The sequence below is a fragment of the Delphinapterus leucas genome, chromosome 2 (genome assembly GCF_059928025.1).
Source record: "Delphinapterus leucas isolate spDelLeu-1000000601 "Yukka" chromosome 2, BTC_Dleu_Yukka2, whole genome shotgun sequence".
Lineage (NCBI taxonomy): Eukaryota > Metazoa > Chordata > Mammalia > Artiodactyla > Monodontidae > Delphinapterus > Delphinapterus leucas.
Window position 1 is genome coordinate 88,677,616 of NC_143130.1, and position 21,741 is coordinate 88,699,356.

Sequence of the window (21,741 nt, forward strand, 5' to 3'; positions counted from 1 at the left end):
GAAAAATCAAAATTTCTACTTTTTGGAGAAAAGTATTATCCCTTGTGTTGTATTTTTTTGTTTTTTGCAAATATGCATATATATAGCTTTGTATTTTACTTTTTTCTTTTGATATAACTCATTTATGTCATTAAAAATTTTTTGAAAACATTTTTAATAGCTATATAATAGATGTGCTATTATCGATCATTCCCTTATTATTGGGAAATTAGCTTGTTTCTAATATTTTGTTTTAATAAATAATTCTCAGAGAAACAGTTTTGAATGTAAGTTTCATATATATCTTTGTTTCTTTAGGGTATATTTCTAGGGAATCTAAACTTTGCCTCTTTTAAAGATTCTTAATACATACTGTTAAATTGCTTTCTAGGAAGTTTGTGCCCATTTATCCACCCATTTGAACCAACAAGTGGTTTTACCACAGCACCATTACAACTTTGAGTATTATCTTTTAGAAAATCTAGGCCAACTGCATAAGTTGTGTTGCATAACAGATATCTTGTTGTTTTAAAGATTCATTGTTTTCTAGTGAAGGTGATTATTTTTTCAAGTATTTATCAATGGTATTATTTCTCGTTTTAGTGACTTGTCTATTTATATTCATTGCCTTTTGTTGGTCTGTAGTATTTTTCGTGCTCTGTTTGAGAATATATTTAAAATTTTGTCTTCTAGTAAATTTTTCCAGTGGGAAACAATGACATCCCTACATGGTGTACAGAGATAGTACTTCAGGGTCTTTGCTAGCATAGTGTGCATGTTGAGTATAGTTCCTCTAAGCAGGACTAAGCCAGTCCATGGCTCACAGGCCCAGCTACTCTGCGGCATGTGGGATCTTCCCAGACCGGGGCACGAACCCGTGTCCCATGCATCGACAGGCGGACTCTCAACCACTGCGCCACCAGGGAAGCCCTGGGGAGATGATTTTAAATAGGGTGGCCAAACAGGCACGTGAAAAGACGCTCAATATCGCTAATCATCAGAGAAATGCAAATCAAAACCACAATAAGATATCACTTCACGGGCTTCCCTTTTGGCGCAGTGGTTGAGAGTCCGCCTGCCGTGCCCCGGTCTGGGAAGATCCCACATGCCGCGGAGCGGCTAGGCCCGTGAGCCATGGCCGCTGAGCCTGCGTGTCCGGAGCCTGCGCGTCCGGAGCTTGTGCTCCGCAACGGGAGAGGCCACAACAGTGAGAGGCCTGCGTGCCTCAAAAAAAAAAAAAAAAAGATATCACCTCACACCTGTCAGAATGGCTATTATCACAATGAACACAAATAACAAATGTTGGCAAAGTTGTGGAGAAAAGGGAACCCTACACTGTTGGGAATATATTGGTGCAGCCACTGTGGAAAACAGTATGGGGATTGCTCAAAAAACTAAAAATAGAACTACCATGTGACCCAGCAATTCCACTCCTGGGTATATGTCCAAAAAAACCAAAAACACTTGTTTGAAAAGATACAGGCACCCCAATGTTCATAGCAGTGTTATTTACAATTACCAAGATATGGAAGCAACCTAAATGTCCATCAAGAGATGAATGGATAAAGAAGATGTGGGAGATATATATATGATGGAATACTCAGACATAAAAAAAGAATGAAATTTTGCCATTGCAGCAACATGGTTGGGCTTGGAGGGCATTATACTAAGTGAATTAGGTCAGAAGGAGAAATAAAAATACTGTATGACATCACTTATATGTGGAATCTAAAAAATGCAACAAACTAGTGAATAAAACAAAAAAGAAGTGGACTAACAGATATAAAGAAAAAACTAGTGGTTACCAGTGGGGAGAGGGGAAGGGGGGCAATAAAGGGACAGGGGATTAAAAAAAGGGGTTATTATGGGATTATATGAAATCATGTGGGTGGAACTTTTGAAAATTGTAAAGCACTATAGAATTTAAAGAATCTTTCATTCAATTAAAAAAATAAAAGTGATCCTTCAAATCTGAAAACAAACAAATAAATAAATAAGGTGACCAAAGAAGTTCCCTTAAGAAGATAAGGTTTGAGCTGAGAGGGAGCTAGCCATGCCAAGATCTTGGGTAAAAACAATAAGTATAAAGGCCCCAAAGTGGCAATGAACTCAACAGTAAAATGTCTACTGTGGCTAGGGTATTGTGATAAAGGGGAGTTCTGAGGGGTTGGCAAGAGCCAATTCTTATAGATCATGGTGGGAGATTCCAATTTTATACTAAATGTAATGTGAAGCTGGTTTTAAGCAGGAGAATTACATGGTGTGACCAAAAGATTTCTCTGGCTGGTGTGTGGACAGTAGACAGCAAAGAAGGGCAAGAGCAGAATGGGGATGACAAATTATGAGTTTTCTACTGTTGCCCAGGTGAAATGGTGGTAGTAGTGCAGAAGATACAAAGTAGGAATATTTCTTATTATGGATTGTCAAGCACATGAAAATAGAACAGTACAATGAACTCTTTTTTATGTATTACCCAGCTGAAGACACCATCAACTTTCTGCTATTTTTGTATCTATTCTCAATTTTTATTTTCTCGGGTATTTTAAAAGTAAATCCTATATGTCATACTACACTATCAGTAAGCACCACTATAGCATTTCTCTTGAACAGATAAAGACATAATATATTTAACCATAATACCATTACTACACTCAATGAAGTAGCAGTACTCCCTTAACATTATCTAATACCCACAGATTGAGATGAATTTTGAAGGTAGAGCCAGTAGGAGTGCTGCCATGTTGGAAGTGTATGAAGAGAGAAATTAGGAGGAGTGGTTCTTGGCCGAGGTTCCAAGATGGGGAAAACTGGGAAAGGAGCGTGTTATTGTGGTGTTGACTTTTTTTGACTGGACTGGGAAACCAGAGTTCTATTGAGATATTAACCATTCTGTAGAGATGTAGAATGGGCAGCTGAAGCTTAGGGGAGAAGTCTGATCTGAAGATATATTTGAAAGTCATCTAGCCACCTGGGGTGAGAGTCCAGACTGTGGCACCCCAAGGTTTGAAGATGTGAAGAAAAGAAGAGGCTGGCTAAGGGTTTAAGAAGGAGTGACTAATGAAGTAAGAAGAAAACCAAGGGAATGCGGTACTCTGGATTTAAAGAAAAGAAGGTGTTTGAAGTAGGAGGGGGTGGTTAACTGTGCTGGGTATAGTGAAGACTGAGAACTGATTCTTGGGTTTGACACCATGAAGAGGGATTGCAGTTGGAGGGATGGAGACAAAATCCTAATTGGAGAAAGCAGGGGTAATCTTGAAGTGGAGATACTAAATATAGATAGCTCTTTTGAACACTTAAAAATTGGAACGTACCATCCTTACAATGAGATACTTAATAATAAGTAGTCACAATACTTTAAAGTATATGTTATTTTATGGTTTACAAAATTCTTCATAAACTTCTGTAAAATTCACAGGTGTCATCATAGATACATGTTTAAAAGTCAGGTGGGTTTATTCCATTTTAAAAGCTTAGTATTATGAATAAATAAGCATTCAGAGGAGCTGGTATGAGCCAATTAATGTAGATCATAGTGGGGAATTCCAGTTTTGGTCAACTTCTTGCCCAAGTGACATGGTTGGTTGGTAGTAGACTTAGGCTCAAGTCTAGGTCTTCTGCTTCTCATGACACAGACTCTTTCTACTATGTTACATCATGTCTTTCATAAACTTAAGGTCAAGATTCTCCTCTTTAAGAATGTAAGGATTAAAAAAAATTGATTCCTACTTCTGGTCCATTCTGAATAGTATTCCGTTTCTGCAAGTATCAAGATTCTCCCTACAATGTCATCCTCAAAGGACAGAATCTTTTTTTTTTTAATATCTTTATTGGAGTATAATTGCTTTACAACGTTGTGTTAGTTTCTGCTGTACAACAAAGCAAATCAGCTGTATGCATACGTATATCCCCAAATCCCCTCCCTCTTGAGCCTCCCTCTCACCCTCCCTATCCCACACCTCTAGGTCGTCACAAAGCATCGAGCTGATCTCCCAGGACAGAATCTTTACTTTAAAATTTCCTAGTTTTTGTTTAAACAATCCATTAGAATTTGTCATTCATGAATTTCAAACATTACTTTGAACTTTGTTTCTCCTCATAATGAAAGTGTCTAGGGTACAAAACTGATGGCCCAGTGAACGGAATTATTCTAGTAATTGCAAGCAATAAGATTTATCTTGGTCCTGAGAGAAATGTGAATGACATAATGGCTGAAGACTCAGAAAGCAGAGATATTTTACTCATGACCACAAGTAAATCCTGATTGAAATCTGTTGGCGTGATGTTAAGTCATGATTCTTAGAAGCTAAGTCTAGAGGGACCAGAGTAATACAGTCCAGGCATATAGTTTTCTGATGAGCTCACAGTATAAGGGGACAAAGCTGGGAATATCTTGAGGAATGAAAGTTAATATATCCTTTACTAGACAATTTCTCTGGTCTGTCAATTTTCTCACTGGGCTTTTGATGACAGCTTTATGGCAAACAATCTAACACTGAGATCATTCTCTTGAAGTACAGGTACTCCTCACTGCTGAGTGGAAGAATGTCCACATGCTCTAGGTATTAGAAAGCAAAAATGATTTAATTAGGCTTATTTAAGAGCCAGATTTATATCCCACTAGCCTCTAGGTTTTTTGAAACCACGGTCTGTATCTAATTCTACTTGTAGCTTCAACACTCAGCTCAATGCCTGGCTCAGAATGTTCATTTTGTATGTATGAAGCAGTCTTTTTTTTTCTTTTTTTTTTTGGTTGCACTATGCAGCATGTGGGATCTTAGTTCCCTCACCAGGGATCGAAACTGCACCTCCTACATTGGAAGCACAGAGTCTTAACCACTGGACTGCCAGGGAAGTCCCCTATGGAGCAGTCTTGAACTCACTAAATGAAGGGTGATGGTACCTCACATGCCAGTGGATGATGATCTAATGAAGAATTCTACCTATGTGCTATCTTATTTCTGAGGAACTCAAAGTGATAAGGAACTCAAAGAACCTACTTTAAAGTAACATTTTCTTAAAAATTGTTTAGGATTTAATGTGACTGCAAACCTAGTAAGAAAATTAACTCCCAATTTTCCAGTGATATCCTCAGCTGTGTTTTGTGCTGCAGAGTCAGGAATGCTATTTCCAGAGATGCTAGGTGTTCTGACCAGAATGAAACAAATCACACCCCCAAGAGACACCACCTAGAGACACCTTAGCTCTGTCTGTGTCTGTATGGCACGTATTATTACTTGGCATATTAAGCAACTATTTTTTTCTGGTTTAACATATGTTTGCTTCTCTCTTAATTTGGCTCTGTGTAGGAAAAATGATTAAGAACATCATTAGAGGCAATGGGAAAACATAATACAGGCCTTCTATCCTGGAACCAAAATTCTCGGGTTTTATTTTCCTCCAATGGAACTGTCTTTTTGAAAGTATTATTCAGAAATAGAGGTTGTCATTTAATACGAGCTAGATAAGAGCATATTCTCTGATTTCTCAAAATAAGGTGTGGCAATTTAGGTGAAGAGAATGGTTGATCTGCTCAGGCTAAGGTAATTGCTTGCAAATTTTTCATCAAAATATATTCTTCAAAATCATATCAAGTATCTTTTCCAACCAAAACACTATGAGACAGATATCAGTTAGAGGAAAAAAATCGGTAAAAAATACAAACACATGGAGGCTAAACAATACACTACTTAATAACCAAGAGATCACTGAAGAAATCAAAAAATACCTAGGAACAGGGCTTCCCTGTGGCGCAGTGGTTGAGAGTCCGCCTGCCAATGCAGGGGACATGGGTTCGTGTCCCAGTCCAGGAAGATCCCACATGCCGCGGAGCAGCTAGGCCCGTGAGCCATGGGCGCTGAGCCTGCCGTATGGAGCCTGTGCTCCGCAACAGGAGAGGCCGCGACAGTGAGAGGCCCACATACCGCAAAAAACAAAACAAAACAAAAAAAACCCCTAGAAACACATGACAATAAAAACACGATGACCCAAAACCTATGGGATGCAAAAAAGCAGTTCTAAGAGGGGAGTTTATAGCAATACAATCCTACCTCAAGAAACATCTCAAATAAACAACCTAACCTTACACCTAAAGCAACTAGAGATAGAAGAACAAAAAAAAAGCCTAAAGATAGCAAAAGGAAAGAAATCATAAAGATTAGATCAGAAATAAATGAAAAAGAAATGAAGAAAACAATAGCAAAGATCAATAAAACAAAGCTGGTTCTTTGAGAAGATAAACAAAATTGATAAACCATTAGCCAGAATCATCAAGAAAAAAAGGGAGAAGACTCAAATCAATAGAATTAGAAATGAAAAAGGAGAAGTAACAACTGACACTGCAGAAATACAAAGTATCATGAGAGATTACTACAAGCAACTCTATGCCAATAAAATGGACAACCTGGAAGAAATGGACAAATTCTTAGAAAAGAGCAACCTTCAGAGACTGAACCAGGAAGAAATAGAAAATATAAACAGACCAATCACAAGCACTGAACTTGAGACTGTGATTAAAAATCTTCCAACAAACAAAAGCCCTGGACCAGATGGCTTCACAGGCGAATTCTATCAAATATTTACAGAAGAGCTAACACCTATCCTTCTCAAACTCTTCCAAGATATAGCAGAGGGAGGAACACTCCCAAGCTCATTCTATGAGGCCACCATCACCCTGATACCAAAACCAGACAAAGATACTACAAAAAAAGAAAATTACAGGCCAATATCACTGATGAACATAGATGCAAAAATCCTCAACAAAATACTAGCACACAGAATCCAACAACACGTTAAAAGGATCACACAGCATGATCAAGGGGAGTTTATCCCAGGAGGCAATGATTCTTCAATATATGCAAATCAATCAATGTAATATACCATATTAACAAACTGAAGGATAAAAACCATATGGTCATCTCAATAGATGCAGAAAAAGCTTTTGACAAAATTCAACACCTGTTTATGATAAAAACCCTCCAGAAAGTAGGCATAGAGGGAACTTACCTCAACATAATAAAGGCCATATATGACAAACCCACAGCCAACACCGTTCTCAATGGTGAAAACTGAAACCATTTCCACTAAGATCAGGAACAAGACAAGGTTCCCCATTCTCACCACTACTATTCAACATAGTTTTGGAAGTTTTAGCCACAGCAATCAGAGAAGAAAAAGAAATAAAAGGAATCCAAGTCGGAAAAGAAGAAGTAAAACTGTCACTGTTTGCAGATGACATGATACTATACATAGAGAATCCTAAAGATGCTACCAGAAAACTAGTAGAGCTAATCAATGAATTTGGTAAAGTAGCAGGATACAGAATTAATGCACAGAAATCTCTTGCATTCCTATACACTAATGATGAAAAATCTGAAAGAGAAATTAAGGAAACATGCCTATTTACCATTACAACAAAAAGAATAAAATACCTAGGAATGAACCTACCTAAGTAGACAAAAGACCTGTATGCAGAAAACTATAAGGCACTGATGAAAGAAATTAAAGATGACACAAACAGATGGAGAGATATACCATTTCTTGGACTGGAAGAATCAATATTGTGAAAATGACTATACTACCCAAAGCAATCTACAGATTCAATGCAATCCCTATCAAACTACCAATGGCATTTTTCACAGAACTAGAACCAAAATTTTCACAATTTGTATGGAAACACAAAAGACCCTGAATAGCCAAAGCAATCTTGAGAAAGAAAAACGGAGCTGGAGCAATGAGGCTCCTGGACTTCAGACTATACTACAAAGCTACAGTAATCAAGACAGTATGGTACTGGCACAAAAACAGAAAGATAGATCAATGGAACAGGATAGAAAGCCCAGAGATAAACCCACGCACATATGGTCACCTTACCTTTGATAAAGGAGGCAGGAATATACAATGGAGAAAGGACAGCCTCTTCAATGAGTGGTACTGGGAAAACTGGACAGCTTCATGTAAAAGAGTGAAATTAGAACACTCCCTAACACCATACACAAAAATAAACTCAAAATGGATTAAAGACCTAAATGTAAGGCCAGACACTATCAAACTTTTAGAGGAAAACATAGAACACTCTATGACATAAGTCACAGCAAGATCCTTCTTGACCTACTTCCTAGAGAAATGGAATTAAAAACAAAAATAAACAAATGGGACCTAATGAAACTTAAAAAGCTTTTGCACAACAAAGAAAACCATAAACAAGACCAAAAGACAACCCTCAGAATGGGAGAAAATATTTGCAAATGAAGCAACTGAAAAAGGTTTAATCTTTAAAATTTACAAGCAGTGCATGCAGCTCAATATCAAAAAAACAAACAACCCAATCCAAAAACGGGCAGAAGACCTAAATAGACATTTCTCCAAAGAAGATATACAGATTGCTAACAAACACATGAAAGCATGCTCAACATCACTAATCATTAGAGAATTGCAAATGAAAACTGCAATGAGGTATCACCTCACACCGGTCAGAATGGCCATAATTTAAAAATCTAGAAACAATAAATGCTGGAGAGGGTGTGGAGAAAAGGGAACCCTTTTGCACTGTTGGTGGGAATGTACACTGTCACAGCCCCTATGGAGAACAGTATGGAGGTTCCTTAATAAAAACTAAAAATAGAAATAACATATGACCCAGCAATCCCACTACTGGGCATATACCCTGAGAAAACATAATTCAAAAAGAATCATGTACCACATTGTTCATTGCAGCTCTATTTACAATAGCCAGGACATGGAAGCAACCTAAGTTTCCACTGACAGATGAACGGATAAAGAAGATGTAGCACATATATACAATGGAATATTACTCAGCCGTAAAAAAACCCAAAATTGACTTATCTGTAGTGAAGTGGATGGACCTAGAGTCTGTCATACAGAGTGAAGTAAGTCAGAAAGAGTAAAACAAATGCTGTATGCTAACACATATTTATGGAATCTAAAAAAAAAAAAAGGTTCTGAAGAACCTTTGGGCAGGACAGGAATAAAGACACAGATGCAGAGAATGGACTTGAGGACACCGGGAGTGGGAAGGGTAAGCTGGGACGAAGTGAGAGAGTGGCATGGACATATATACACTACCAAATGTAAAATAGATAGCTGGAAGCAGCCACATAGCACAGGTAGATCAGCTTGGTGCTTTGTGACCACCTAGAGGGGTGGGATAGGGAGGTTGGGAGGGAGGAGACACAAGAGGGACGGGATATGGGGATATATGTATACGTATAGCTGATTCACTTTGTTATAAAGCAGAAACCAACACACCATTGTAAAGCAATTATACTCCAATAAGGATGTTTAAAAAATAATGTTCTTCATAGTAGGAATATTTCAGGTATAATGATTTTTCCCATTGACATTACTCTTAGGATATTTGGGTAGTCAGTGGTCATCTGTAGACTATTTTTAATGGAAAGGTAATACAATTTTATCTTCCAACTTCTTTAATAATCATTGGAAAAAAGGATGACCCAAAGTTTCACAGATTTTTTTTTCCCCCCAATTTTAAAATGGACGTAGGGAGCTTAAAGGCTCATGGCAGCTGGTTGTATTGACTTTGTGGAATTGAAATTGGAACTAAAGAAAGGTGAAATAGCCTAGAATTAAAAAGGAATATTCTAATTACAAGAGTATGTTGATAGCAAAATTGGAAAGTGAGCTCCCAATTTGTCAGGGGTGCTCTGCTGTTCCACCTACATCCCTCCTCCAGACTGCAGAATGTGTTTCTCCAGCTGCTGGGCGTGCTGCCTACATACAGCCCTGAGCTGTCAGCTCTCTCTGGGAATTGCCCTTGGCTGAGGAGAGCTGTTTTTCTTAAGGTCACACCTCATTGCTGGGGTCAGACCGCATCCCATGACTGAACAAAGCCAAGGTATAAAGGCCTAGTCCCCTTGATCCAACTCTGATGGCCCGTTCCAGCTCCAGAGCTTCCCTGGGGTTGGCTGAGCCTTTACTGTGACTGAATCAACAGCCTAACTCCTCCCTCTGCCCAGCTGTTTCCTTCACTCCCCACAGGTGTTATTCCCAAGAGAACTTGCCAATAAACTTCTTCCACACAGATCTCCCTCTGACTCTGCTGCCCAGGAATGTGACCTAGGCCTAAATTACTCTGTTTTCTCCATGGTCAGTCTAAGGTATTCCCTCAGCATTCGTATGTGAGAGCAGATGTAATAGTCTTCCTTTAAAATAATTTTCTTCTGATTTCCTTGGGGTTTCTTCATCTCTTAGCCATATATTAATGGAATTCTACTAAGAATTTACAGAGAAGACAGAAAGGATCTAGAGAGACTCATTCAGGAGAAGTGTTTCAGTTTATGGAAATGATTAAAGAGTATAGATTTTCTGCACAACTGTCAGTGGGCTTATTTATTGTTCAGGTAAAACTTAGTAAGTGAATTGATCATTCTGTTTTCAAAATAGTAAGGCCAAATTGGGTGTGTATTTCTGCACCCAAATAATGCACAAAAGGCTCTACAAGAATTTGTATAAATCAGGCAGGGCCTCTCTGATACTGATTACTTTTTCTCAGAAAATTGTTAAACGAAATTATCCGTGCTGTAGGACTATAACTTTTATCATTTCTCCTTCTTCTCACCCTTTCCCCCTATGAAATGGGTGTGAGACCTAACCCACCCTGTGTGTTTCTACCTCAGCATGAGCATGGTGCTAATAAGAGGGGAGGAAAAGGAGGAAAACATCTGCATTCTTCAAAATAAATAGATTCCAAAGATGCGAGTATTATGCTCATTCTCAGTGTAATGAGATCCTGTTCACCAGTCTGTTGTTAGAGGATTAGGGCCAAACTGTATCTCTTGCTGTAGTGTGGCTCTGACAGCAGTGGAATTGAAAAGAACCAGGAACTGCTGCTGTCCACTGGACACTTTTGTCAGGGGACCATGACGGCCAGCTGTCTTTGGATCGGCTGGATTGAAACGCTGGGAGTCTGCACTATTGCTGTGCTTGAATCTCTTCAGCTCCTTAGGGGCCATTCTCTTTCTAAATAGGCAATACATAATTATCATGGAAAATAAAGTTAAAAGTTAAAGTTAAAAAAAACCAATAAGTATAGATTTATTAAAAGCATGGCTTTGTAGTCAGGCAGATTCAGGTTGTAGTTCTGATTCTGCCACTCACCTGTGAACTTGGAGGAGTTTTCTTTTCTTCTATTTTTACTCCCCAATTGCCCTTTAAAATACCAATATTTGTAATGCCAAAACAGTCCAGAAAAGTATACAATGAAATGGAGTCTCCCTTACATCCCGGTTCTCCTTTTCATCTCCTTTCTCTAATGGCTACCACTGAAGAGTTTCTTGTGTGTCTTTCAAGAAATTTTCTATGCATGTAACAACAGACATATGTGTAGGTTTATCCTTGCTTCAAAACACAGTTAGAATCTTACAACACATGTGCAGTGTTGTGCATGTGCTTGTTTTCAACCTAATAATGTAACTTGGAGGATATTTCACATCAGCGCATATAGACCTATCTTATTCTTGTTAGTGGCTGCATTGTATTCCATTGAGTAGATGAGCCATGATTGGATAGGTGTACCCTGGTATATCTATCTAATTCTTATTGATGGGCAGGGATGGTTTCTCATAGATTGCTATTACAAATAATACTGTAATAAACATCCTTGTATATCCATCTTTGAGCACCTGTATGATCAGTTTTTTAAAGTGGAATGTCAAAGTATGTGGACGTTTGAATTTTTGACAGATGTTGCAAAATAGGCAAATGTCTCAATTTCTTTGAACTTCAGTTTTCTATTCTGATTAAAGTTGCTAAAATGAGGGTAGAAACAGTACCTATCTCATAGGGCTGCTGTGAGGATTAAATGAGATAAGATACTATTCAGTGTTGCCAGATGTAGCAAGTTAAAATATAGGACATCCAGTTAAATTTGAAATGCAGATAATGACAATATTTTAGTATAAATATATCCCAAATATTGCATGGAACACACTTAAACTAAAAAATTATTGGTTGTTTACCTGAAATTCATATTTAATTGGGTGTCATTTATTTTTATTTGGCAACCCTATACATTAAGCGATCAGCACACTCCCTGGAATACAGTAAGCACTAAATAAATTGTTAATTGCTATAATTCTTATTAGACATTCAGGGAAATGCTGTCATTCAACAACTGTTTTTAGAAATAATGATTCTATATTCATTAATTTACTTATCATTCATTCAACAAATGCTGAATGCCTACTCTAAACTAGGCATTATTCTAGGTCCTGAAGATACAGTGGTGAATAAAACAAAGTCTGTATGAGCAGTTGTATACTTTTGTATGTTGTAGATCTGACATGGGCTTGAGATTAAGGAAGAAAGCAAGCTCAGTGTATGTGGGTTGTTTGGTTAATTAGGTGAGGTCAGTTATACTGACCTTCTTATCTTCTTTCTCTAGTATGCCAACATAACTTCTGTAGCTTTTGAGGAAATCTTCTTTTCAGGAATCTGTGATGCTAATGGGCAATCAGGAAAATTAGATTGTGGAAAGGATGACAGAAGCCTTGAGGAGACCCATGAAGATCTCTTCCTTCTGCCCCTTAAGCTTCAGCAATGGGCTTGGTATCTTGCTCGCGGTAAATACTTGATTTCTAGCCTCTGGAGCCAGTGGTTCAGTGACATGGAGAATGGTAGGTGCTATCCCACTCTCATTTTCTCAGGGAGGTCCTCAGCAAATTGTAGCAGCTCCTAGTATGCTATGCCTTGTCAGGAAGAAGCAGGTTCAGACAAATTTATCAACAATTATTAGGTACAGTTGCTATCTCTCACCACCTTTTCTCAGAACTCAGATTCTCGGATGTTCTGAGAGTAGATATATAGTTAGTGGGTGTGTTTTTAAAAATTCTTTCCTCAAAATAATTCTAGTCACTATTCTGTGAAAATTAACCCCATATGTTTTATGGTACCTTTGGAATTTAAATTTTATGAGTCCTTTTCTTGAATTTTGGCTTATTATGTAGTGATTGGCTTGTGAGCTTATAAGGTAAAAGCTAACTTATTACCCCAACTATTTTTGAAAAATCTGGTTCAAAGAAGCATTAGCTAGATTATGTCCATTTCAAAACCTGAAGCAATTATGTGGTGATACTGATACTTGAAGCATATTTAAAAATCTTGGAGTTTCTTGATTCAGTGCAATTACATGAATTAACTTGCTTTCAGAGTATTTATATACTACAAATCCTCTACTAGAGTGGGAGGGCTTTTCTTGACAACGGTAAAAGCAAAGTTTGAAGGTGCCGAGTCTACGGAGCCAAGTGTCACTTTCACGTCCCACAAGGCCACCCTGTGTTCCCTGCACAGAGCTATGACGCAAGCTTGCTTCAAACATGAGTCTTGGGAACAGCTGCACCGCACATGGAGGACCAGGGAGTGTGTGTTTTCGTTGTTTCAGGATGATGGCAAAATGAAATTACTATACTAGCTAAAATCTTAGAAGTCTAGAAATATTTTGAAGATGAGCCTTAAAGGAAATTTTCCTATCTGTCCCTCCAGTCTTCTGATATGTCTTTGATGTTATAAAGTCAGTGGTGGTGGTAGTGTGTAGGAAAAGAAAAATGGTGGGATTTAAAATATATTCGATTTAAATTCCTTTGCAGATCTTTATCAGTTTATACTTGTTAGTAAGTTTGGGTACTTTTGTAGCTATGATCCTTAGTGCTAACTGAAGTGTATCTCTGAGGTCCTAGTTAAAGGCAGTTATCATTACCTGGTAAGAAAGAATAGGAAATAACATTAAAAAAACTCCTCTGATTGTGTTATACATATTGATTGTTCTACAGATATATATTCAAATAAGAGGCTTAACCAAGACATCACACACAACATATGGTTTACTGATATCTCCAGGCCCTTTTTCTTCAAAACCCTAATTACATCTGTAGAGTGTTACTTTCTCCTCTCCAGAATAATCTGTTTTGTACTTCTTCCTCTTCGTTCAGTTTCTGGTAGCCTCTTCAAGTTATAACTTTCTGTCACAATCTTCTTTGTAAGAGTTATGCTCTCTTCTTGGTAGGATGCTGTGTACAAGTCTGACAAATGTGTCTGTGGGTTGGTTGTGTAGGTTATTGATGAAATAGTTGGATAGCGCTAGGGTCAGGGTCAACATCCAGGGAATACCACTTGCTGTTTTTTGTCATATTGGTCATTAGTTTTGGATAATATTTCCTTTGAGGAAATTTCTCCCATGTTTGTGTAGCTTCGCAACAATATTTTGCTTCGAGTTCTGAAAAATTTTGTCACAAACATTGTTGCCTTGTGAACTTCTCTATAGCTCATAGCCCACAGAGGTGATATTGTGTCCTGTGGAATTTGTACATGTACATACCAGAAGGTTTTTAAGATTTCAAATACTGTTAGTCATAGACTTTGGAAGTAAAGTGTTTGGAGTGCTCATTTTTAGGGAAGGAATTTCCATTGGCATAGGTGGAAAGGGGTAGGTGACCAAGGATAAGAGCAGGTGTTAGAAGATATCTGGAGTTACAAAGGGGCCTTTTGGGAAGAGGAGCTCCGAGGTATATGTTCTGGTCAGAGGGCAGACAGGTGGCAAGAGAGAAAGAGAGAAAAAGGAGTAGAGTGAGTTAAAGTAAGGGAGACTGGGCTCATACATGGTATTACAAATATTTTCTGCTTTCTTGGACTGTTGGATGACATTAGCAGACTAATGGTCAGATCTTAGTGGGGGTTGGTCAGATGACTTATTCTGAGTGTTTTTCTATTTTTGGAAATATTTAATAGGTTAGAAAGTAGAGGGTAAAATACAGATAGGGGTGCGTGTGGGTAGGAGGAGAATGGGCATGAGAATCTGGCATGAGGGAAGGGATTTTTCTCTACTTTATCACTTCTCTGTATTGTCCCAGTAGGAATCCATATTGACCATATCAGATTCTTTCTTATCAGGGATTCTTTGCGTGCCCTGGGATTTTGCAAATTTTTTTCTTAAAGAGATTTTATTCCAGTATTTTTCCAAGTGTAGCAGTTAATTCAACTAATTCCCATGGATATCACCAGACTTTTAAAAACATATTTCCAATTGCTTTGGTTTTATGGGGGGAAATATTATGACACTAGACAAGTTAGAATTTATTACCCCAAATAGTGGCTATTGTTACTTACCCGTGCAAACTTAACTCTCAAGTGTGCATTTTAAAATGTATAAGAGGTCCTGTAGAGTTTTCTTTTACCTTGGGTTGATTTTTCCATTTTGGTGGAAGAGGTAGGACGTGGTCCTTTGTAGAGCTTATAGTATACAGGTAGGAGGAATCGAAGTTTGCAAATGGGACTTAGTATCATCTCAGCTTCTTCTTGAAGCAGATGCACTTTCATTTTATCTAAGATACTGTCTCCTGAGAAATGTCACTAATGCTCCAAAGGAGATACCCCAGGAGAAATAGACCAGCACATAATCTATCCATACCTGTAAAAATAAATAAAATGAAATTTAAAGACTTCCTAGGGTCTTTCATTGTCATTGAACTAGATAAAGTGCAGAAAAGTATGGCATTGGAAAAATGATTGAATTCTGGCTAGAGATGAAAATGCTGCAAATGAAAACTTTCCAGAACAACATGTACTTGGATCCGTATTAAAGAGAAATTCTTTGAGTGTTTAAGCCAAATGACCCAGCAGGGTTGATAGTGTGAGGCATATTTCATAGTTGTATAAATATTTAAAACTGTTTTCCAGCTTATAAAAGAAGTAAATTAGGTTGTTTCTTAAAAACTGCACAATGAAGTTAACCTGCCCACCTTAACTTGTTGGGGAACCTGGCCGACTTGTCCCAGCCTTCTCTCCTAGAAGTGAATCGCTGAGAAAGAAGTGTGATGAAGGTCTCCAACTGGTTTACATTTCAGAGAACTTCAGAAAGGATGATTAGCATCACGGATACTGCCACAGGTGGTCTGTTTCCAGATGGCCTGTCTACCTAACTGTCGCGAGGGGCCTGACCAGCTAGACACAATAGCTTTTTGTCATAAACCCCTTTGAACTTGGTGAAGGGTAGACCTGCGACTCCATTATATACACGAGCCTCGAAGAAAACAGTGCAACATCTTGACTGTGTTCTCAATTCTGAGCTGTTGGTCCTAGCCGTTAGAATGCCACCAAGCCTGCCCTTTGGCCAGAGTGCTGTGGATAATTTGTAGGTGGTGTTTCTTGTTCAGTGTTCTAAGGCTTCTTTTGTCACCCATTGCTGTTCTTGTCCTTTCCTGAATTTTTATTCTTTTCCTCTTACTTGCATTTTAGCTATTGCCCCCTTGCTTCTGTCTCCTTCACTTCTTGCCTCCAGTTAAACAGACTTCTGAGACAACAGCAGTGATGTTTCTATATTTATTAATACAGAGGTTGAAAAGAATGTTAATGATTGAATTTCTTTCTTTCCTTCCCCCTGAGTTTTTTTTTTTAAATATTCTGCCCAAGGATATGCAAGTAAGAGTTAATAGCTGCTGTGTAAAGCTGGTACCATGGGGTGGTGGAAAGAGCACACAGCCAAGAGTTAGGCATTTTGAGTCTAGCCCCAGGGATAACTAACTCACTGGGTGTCTTTGGGCAAATCACTTGACTTCTCTGGGCCTTAGTTCCCACATCACTCAGGTAAAAGACTTTGTTATGCAAGGTTCTTTGAATTTAGTATTCTAGAAAAAAAGTCTTATCAGCTTCTTCTGTCATATGATGCTCCATTGTGAATACATTCTCTTGATTCTTCTCTGTTCCCGAAAAAAATTAATTTTGTTTTTGTTCTTAGACTGCAGAATGAAAAATGGATGAATGTCAAAGTGGGAGACATCATTAAATTAGAAAATAACCAGTTTGTTGCTGTGAGTATTGTTTAAGAAATTTATCTCAGGTTAAAATAGCATATGTACTAAAATATTTACATTTGCAAATTTAGTAAATCTGCGCTAATTTAGCGTAATTAAGGAGGGAATACCAGGATGTATTATTAAAAAGTCTCAATTATAAAATATTTGAAAGACATTTGATTAATTACTTTCAATAACCTGATAACTCAGATAAGGCTGAGTGATTATCACCTTGTTATTTCCTTTGGGAAATTAATAGATAAAAAATATTTAAAATCAGTCTGTCAATTGTTTGATGTAAATAAGAGCTTTTAAAATGCTCCAGAGTACTTTAAAAATAGTTTGTTCTCACATAGTTTGAATATTATCCCCCCAATAACGGAATTAATACTGTTAATGTGCAGTATCATAGAAGAAAAGATTAGCTATAGAGAGAATGGATGTTCTTTCCTGAATAATCAAGATCAGAAAATGTTGATTGAATGTTCTTAATAAATGCTATTTATGAGGTTTTACTTTGTATACCAAATGCACTATAACTTATATTCTCAAGCTGCCTGTGTTACAGTTTCCTTAATAAAATTCAAGGGGTCAGTTAAAACTAAAATATATGTGACTAACTATAGTTCGTATTAAATGCAAGGCTATAAAAGCTATCCAGATCAGAGATTAAAAATTATAACTATTGTAGTCTTTATGTCAAATATATATTAGATTACTCATGAAAATTTTTGTGTTAATGCCATTTTATTTATCAAGCTGTGTTCTTCATTAAATTTGCGACATTTTCCCACAGCATAAAAGAAATGGCCCCAAGATCTATTTACAAGAACAACTCAGTTAAGACTCTTAAACATTCACTTTCAGAAACAGTCTTCTTTCATTGATGTATCGTCTGTGTATACTGATTCTCTGGAACAACCCATGCTAAGGTGACTAGTCAGTGGATAGGCCATTCAAAAAGAGTGCGCACTTTAAATAGAGGAGTGCTTATTTCTCTGACAACCTCAAGTCTCTAGAAAATAGCTGAGAGCCAAAAATAAGCAAAAAGGTGTTGGTGCAGCCAAAATGGAGGCCTCAGAGCCCACCGATGTAACCTGGGTTCCTTAGACCTAGGGCAGTCTGCCAGGTTTTCAAAACTTATTTACTTTTTTCGGACACAATTTAAAGTAGCATGTCCAGCTTATTTTCCAGCTCATTAAATACTAGGAGCAGTACACTGAGGGGAGCATGTGTTAGAAGAACATACCCTGTAGGAAAGATTGAGGCTTAGTGTAAAATACAGTGTAAGGATACTGGGTGGGGAATTGGATGAGAAGAGTCTTTGCTCCATTCCTTCAGTGACAGCACTTTATCTTCTCTGCCTTTCGTTTGTTTCTTCACATGTCAAATCCAGGTGCAAGAGCACTGTATGATCTCAGAGATCCCTTCCAGCCCGTAGTTGCTGTGATTCTCTGTCTGAGCTGAGACTAGACTACAAGATTCTTACAAGCAAGGAGCACATTGATTTGCCTGATCCATAACATCTAGTGCCATGTGGGATCATAGGGGGCAGTCAGTAAATGTTGGCTGAATGAATTAATGTCAATCTTTTCTAAGTAAGAAGACAGAAAAAAAAAAGAAAAGTGGTTATAAATTTCCAAAATTCAGGGTGTTCTGGATCCATGAGGTACTAATATGCCCTAATTAAGAAAAGATCACATATATTCAGGGTCCTTTGCTTGAGAAGAAAGGGCTCCATATAACTCATTTTGGTTCTACTTTCAATTAAGATAATTACAATGAAAAAGTTTTGGTGCTTCTTAGTGGATAACCTTAACTTTTTTTTTTTTTAATGGGCATATATAGAATTCTAGGATGTGTGCATTCAAAAAAGTTTTTTTGGAAATTACTTTATGCCAGGCATGGTGCTAGATATAGTGGAATTAGGAAAAATTAAAGGATCCCAAACACTTAACTATTATTTTATTTGGAATTATACTTCAGAGGAAATGCTAGGTAATTTCTGCTTAAGGTATTCAGTAAAAATAATGTTTTAAGAGCCCTATGGATATACTCTAACAAGGGTAAATATTGGATTGAACTCAGTTATTCACTGATACTATACTATGTTCATTTATCAGATTCTTTGAGGTGAATCCCGTAAAGGCAGGAGTCAAATTTGTGTCTCAAATCTCTTAACTCCAAGGACCTCATGGACAGTATATCTGTGCTCCAACTTGCCCTCTAGCCTTAATATTCTAATTTGCACTTCCCTTGGTCTTTGTTTTTAATTTAGTTGTATTTTCTGTGTTATAGAAAATAACACATGCTTGCTTGTTATTGCAAACCTTTCTGTGGAATGAAGCATGGAAGTCAAGTGTAAGTGCAGGCGTCACATGGAAGGAAACCAGTTCCATGAACGCATCATTATCATTGATTTAAAATGAATCCCACACTTAGATGAGTTTCCATGAAGTCAGTGATTCACGTGTCCCAGCACTGTCCAATAGAAATTTCTGCAGTGAAGAAAATGTTCTATATTTGTGCGTCCAAATATAGAACAGCCAGTAGCACCTTGTAGGATACTGAGCACTGGAAATGTGACTAGAACAACTGAATGTTAAATTCTATTTAATTTTAATTAATTTAGATTTAAATAGCCACGTGTGACTTGTGGCTACCTTACTGGACAGTGCAGATGTAGCCTTTTTATTGTGGCTACATGATGGGGTAGAAATGCTTACTCCCTACTCTTTCCTAGGTTCATCCTTCCTGTTTTCACTTGGAGGGGCAGCCCCAAAATAACACTAAGCGTCTTGCACCCCCTTGCGTGTTCCCTTCTCCCAGGAGTGACTTCTCCGATTGTTAAGTGTTGGGGCGGGGAGTGGTGTGCGTGACCTGGCACCTCCTTCCTTCCCTTTCTCTTTGGGCTCTGTCTGTGTACAGAGAGTACATTCTGCCCCGCTCGTTCGAAGTACCAATTTTACAGGAGTAGATCCCCATGGTGGGGGTAGCGAGAGGGTCCAGGTAGTTTCGAGCTTCCAGAGAGCTTCAACTATGACTAGATGAGTCTAACAGGGGTGAAGTGTTAGCAAGCCCATTGGGCCCACAGACCTAAAGCCTGGTCTCCAATAGCTTGATCAGTGACAAAGATGATATTTTTATCTCCATTGATCTCTGTCTGACTCATACAATTATAGCTTGTTGGTTTAATCTTTGGATAAGTGAGGAAGGGATTCCTTCAAACGCCAAAACACCACAGTGCCTCTTGATTAGGTCACTTTGTTCAAAGTTTATCCATGTGCGGCTACGCGGCACCTATGAAGCTGTTTTCGAGGACAAATAAATGTTTCTGTGGGTGAACTGCTGTAATCACTTAGAAGTGCTAATATAACTTCCTATTCCCTGGCATCAGTTGGCAGGGGCTGTCAGAGAGCTTACATTTGGGGAGCAACGATCACAGGTCTCTAAAAGAGACTCACTTCGGAGTTACTGCACAGAGGTACATCTTGGGAAACCAGATCATGGAGATCATGATAATAATAGCTCGCCTTTATTGACTATGTGCCACATGACAGACAATATTACAAGCTCTTTATATGACTTAACTCATTTAATCCTCACATTATCCCAATGACGGCAGGTTATGTACTATTATTGTTCCCATTTTACAGACGAGAAAATGGAGGCACAGTGCCATCAGATAGCTTGTCAGTAGGAGAGCCAGGAGTTTTAACCCCTCCCTTTACCATATGCTGCTCCTGCCTCCACTGGAAAAGTTGGTCCTGATTACCTTGCGACTGGGCTTCCAGAGTCAGGGCCTCTAGGCTTGGATGATGGAGGTGAAGTGGCCAGAGAATGTTGCACCCAATTCTGACGCATAACCTCTAGCTGTCCAAACTTAGAACTTCTAACTGGATTTATGTCACCATATCAGTACATTTTAAGGAAGGAAAGGAGCTTGCCTGAGATGACCAGTTAGCTGGTATGTTCAGAAGTTACTCACCTTTGTTTTCCCAATAAGGAAAACTGCCCCTTACCTTTTTTAAAAAAACTCTAAAACACTTTTGAGCTGAATTTCCAGAGCTCCTATTTTTACTGCGGGACCAAGAAAAAAAAAATCGTAGAGCATAATTCAGTTATCACAATAAGATTGACTTCCATTAGAAGAATTAAGTAAACTGTGTGAGAAAAACACACTGCAGAGTTCTTGATACTGCCAGAGCCTGGACCCTGGGAGCCAGGCCTACCTTCCTCCTTTACTTGACAGCAGTGCTCTTGTCTTGTTTGGCTCTTCTCATCTGGTGGTAGAAATAAACCTCTTACTGGACATGAGCATATTTGAACATCACATGAATTTAATTGTTTAGCTTATTTGAAAAACAGTCCACCCTCCATCCCCTCCACAAAAAGGCCTTCATGTTTTCAGTGTTTACAACAGTAAATTTTTGCTTTAAAACAAAGACGTTCTTCTGTTACAGAACTGAAAATTTCACCTTAAGAAATGAAAGGGCTAGTTTAACCTAACCTCCAGTGCTGACCATGGGCAGGCTTTGGCTTTCTCTTGACCCATCATCAGGGCATTTTCTCCAGTCTTTTTCAGCACTGTTTTTGGACATCCTTCCGGGGAGGCCATTTTGTGGTTGAATTGCCTTTTTTAGGTATTTTAAGTTTTATAGCTTCAAATCAGTGTTACTTGTTTTACTCTAATTGCTGAAATAAATCTTCCTTTTTTAAAAATATGTGAGACATTCAACATGCATTTGCTGGATCTGAAATTTAAATTTTAAATGAAAACATTAACTATAATCTTACCCATTTTCAGTTTTATGACTTCATTCTGACTTTTGTCCACATCAACATATTTTTCCATAAGTATACTCATACTGCATGAGCCATTTTGTATTCTTATTTTTGCACTGTAAAAGAATAAAAGAAAAGATAATTTTGTAGATGATAA

The 21,741-nt window shown here is 38.0% G+C and overlaps 1 protein-coding gene across 6 annotated transcripts in view; it reads left to right on the forward strand.

Annotated features, from left to right (window-relative positions):
- Positions 1-21,741, forward strand: part of ATP8B4 (ATPase phospholipid transporting 8B4 (putative)) — a 257,988-nt gene that overhangs the window by 104,480 nt on the left and 131,767 nt on the right. For all 6 annotated transcript variants that reach the window (XM_022587137.3, XM_022587135.3, XM_022587131.3 and 3 more), the window contains one exon: positions 16,742-16,814. In XM_022587137.3, the coding sequence (XP_022442845.2) occupies positions 16,742-16,814 (73 nt within the window). The remainder of the gene's footprint in view (positions 1-16,741; positions 16,815-21,741) is intronic.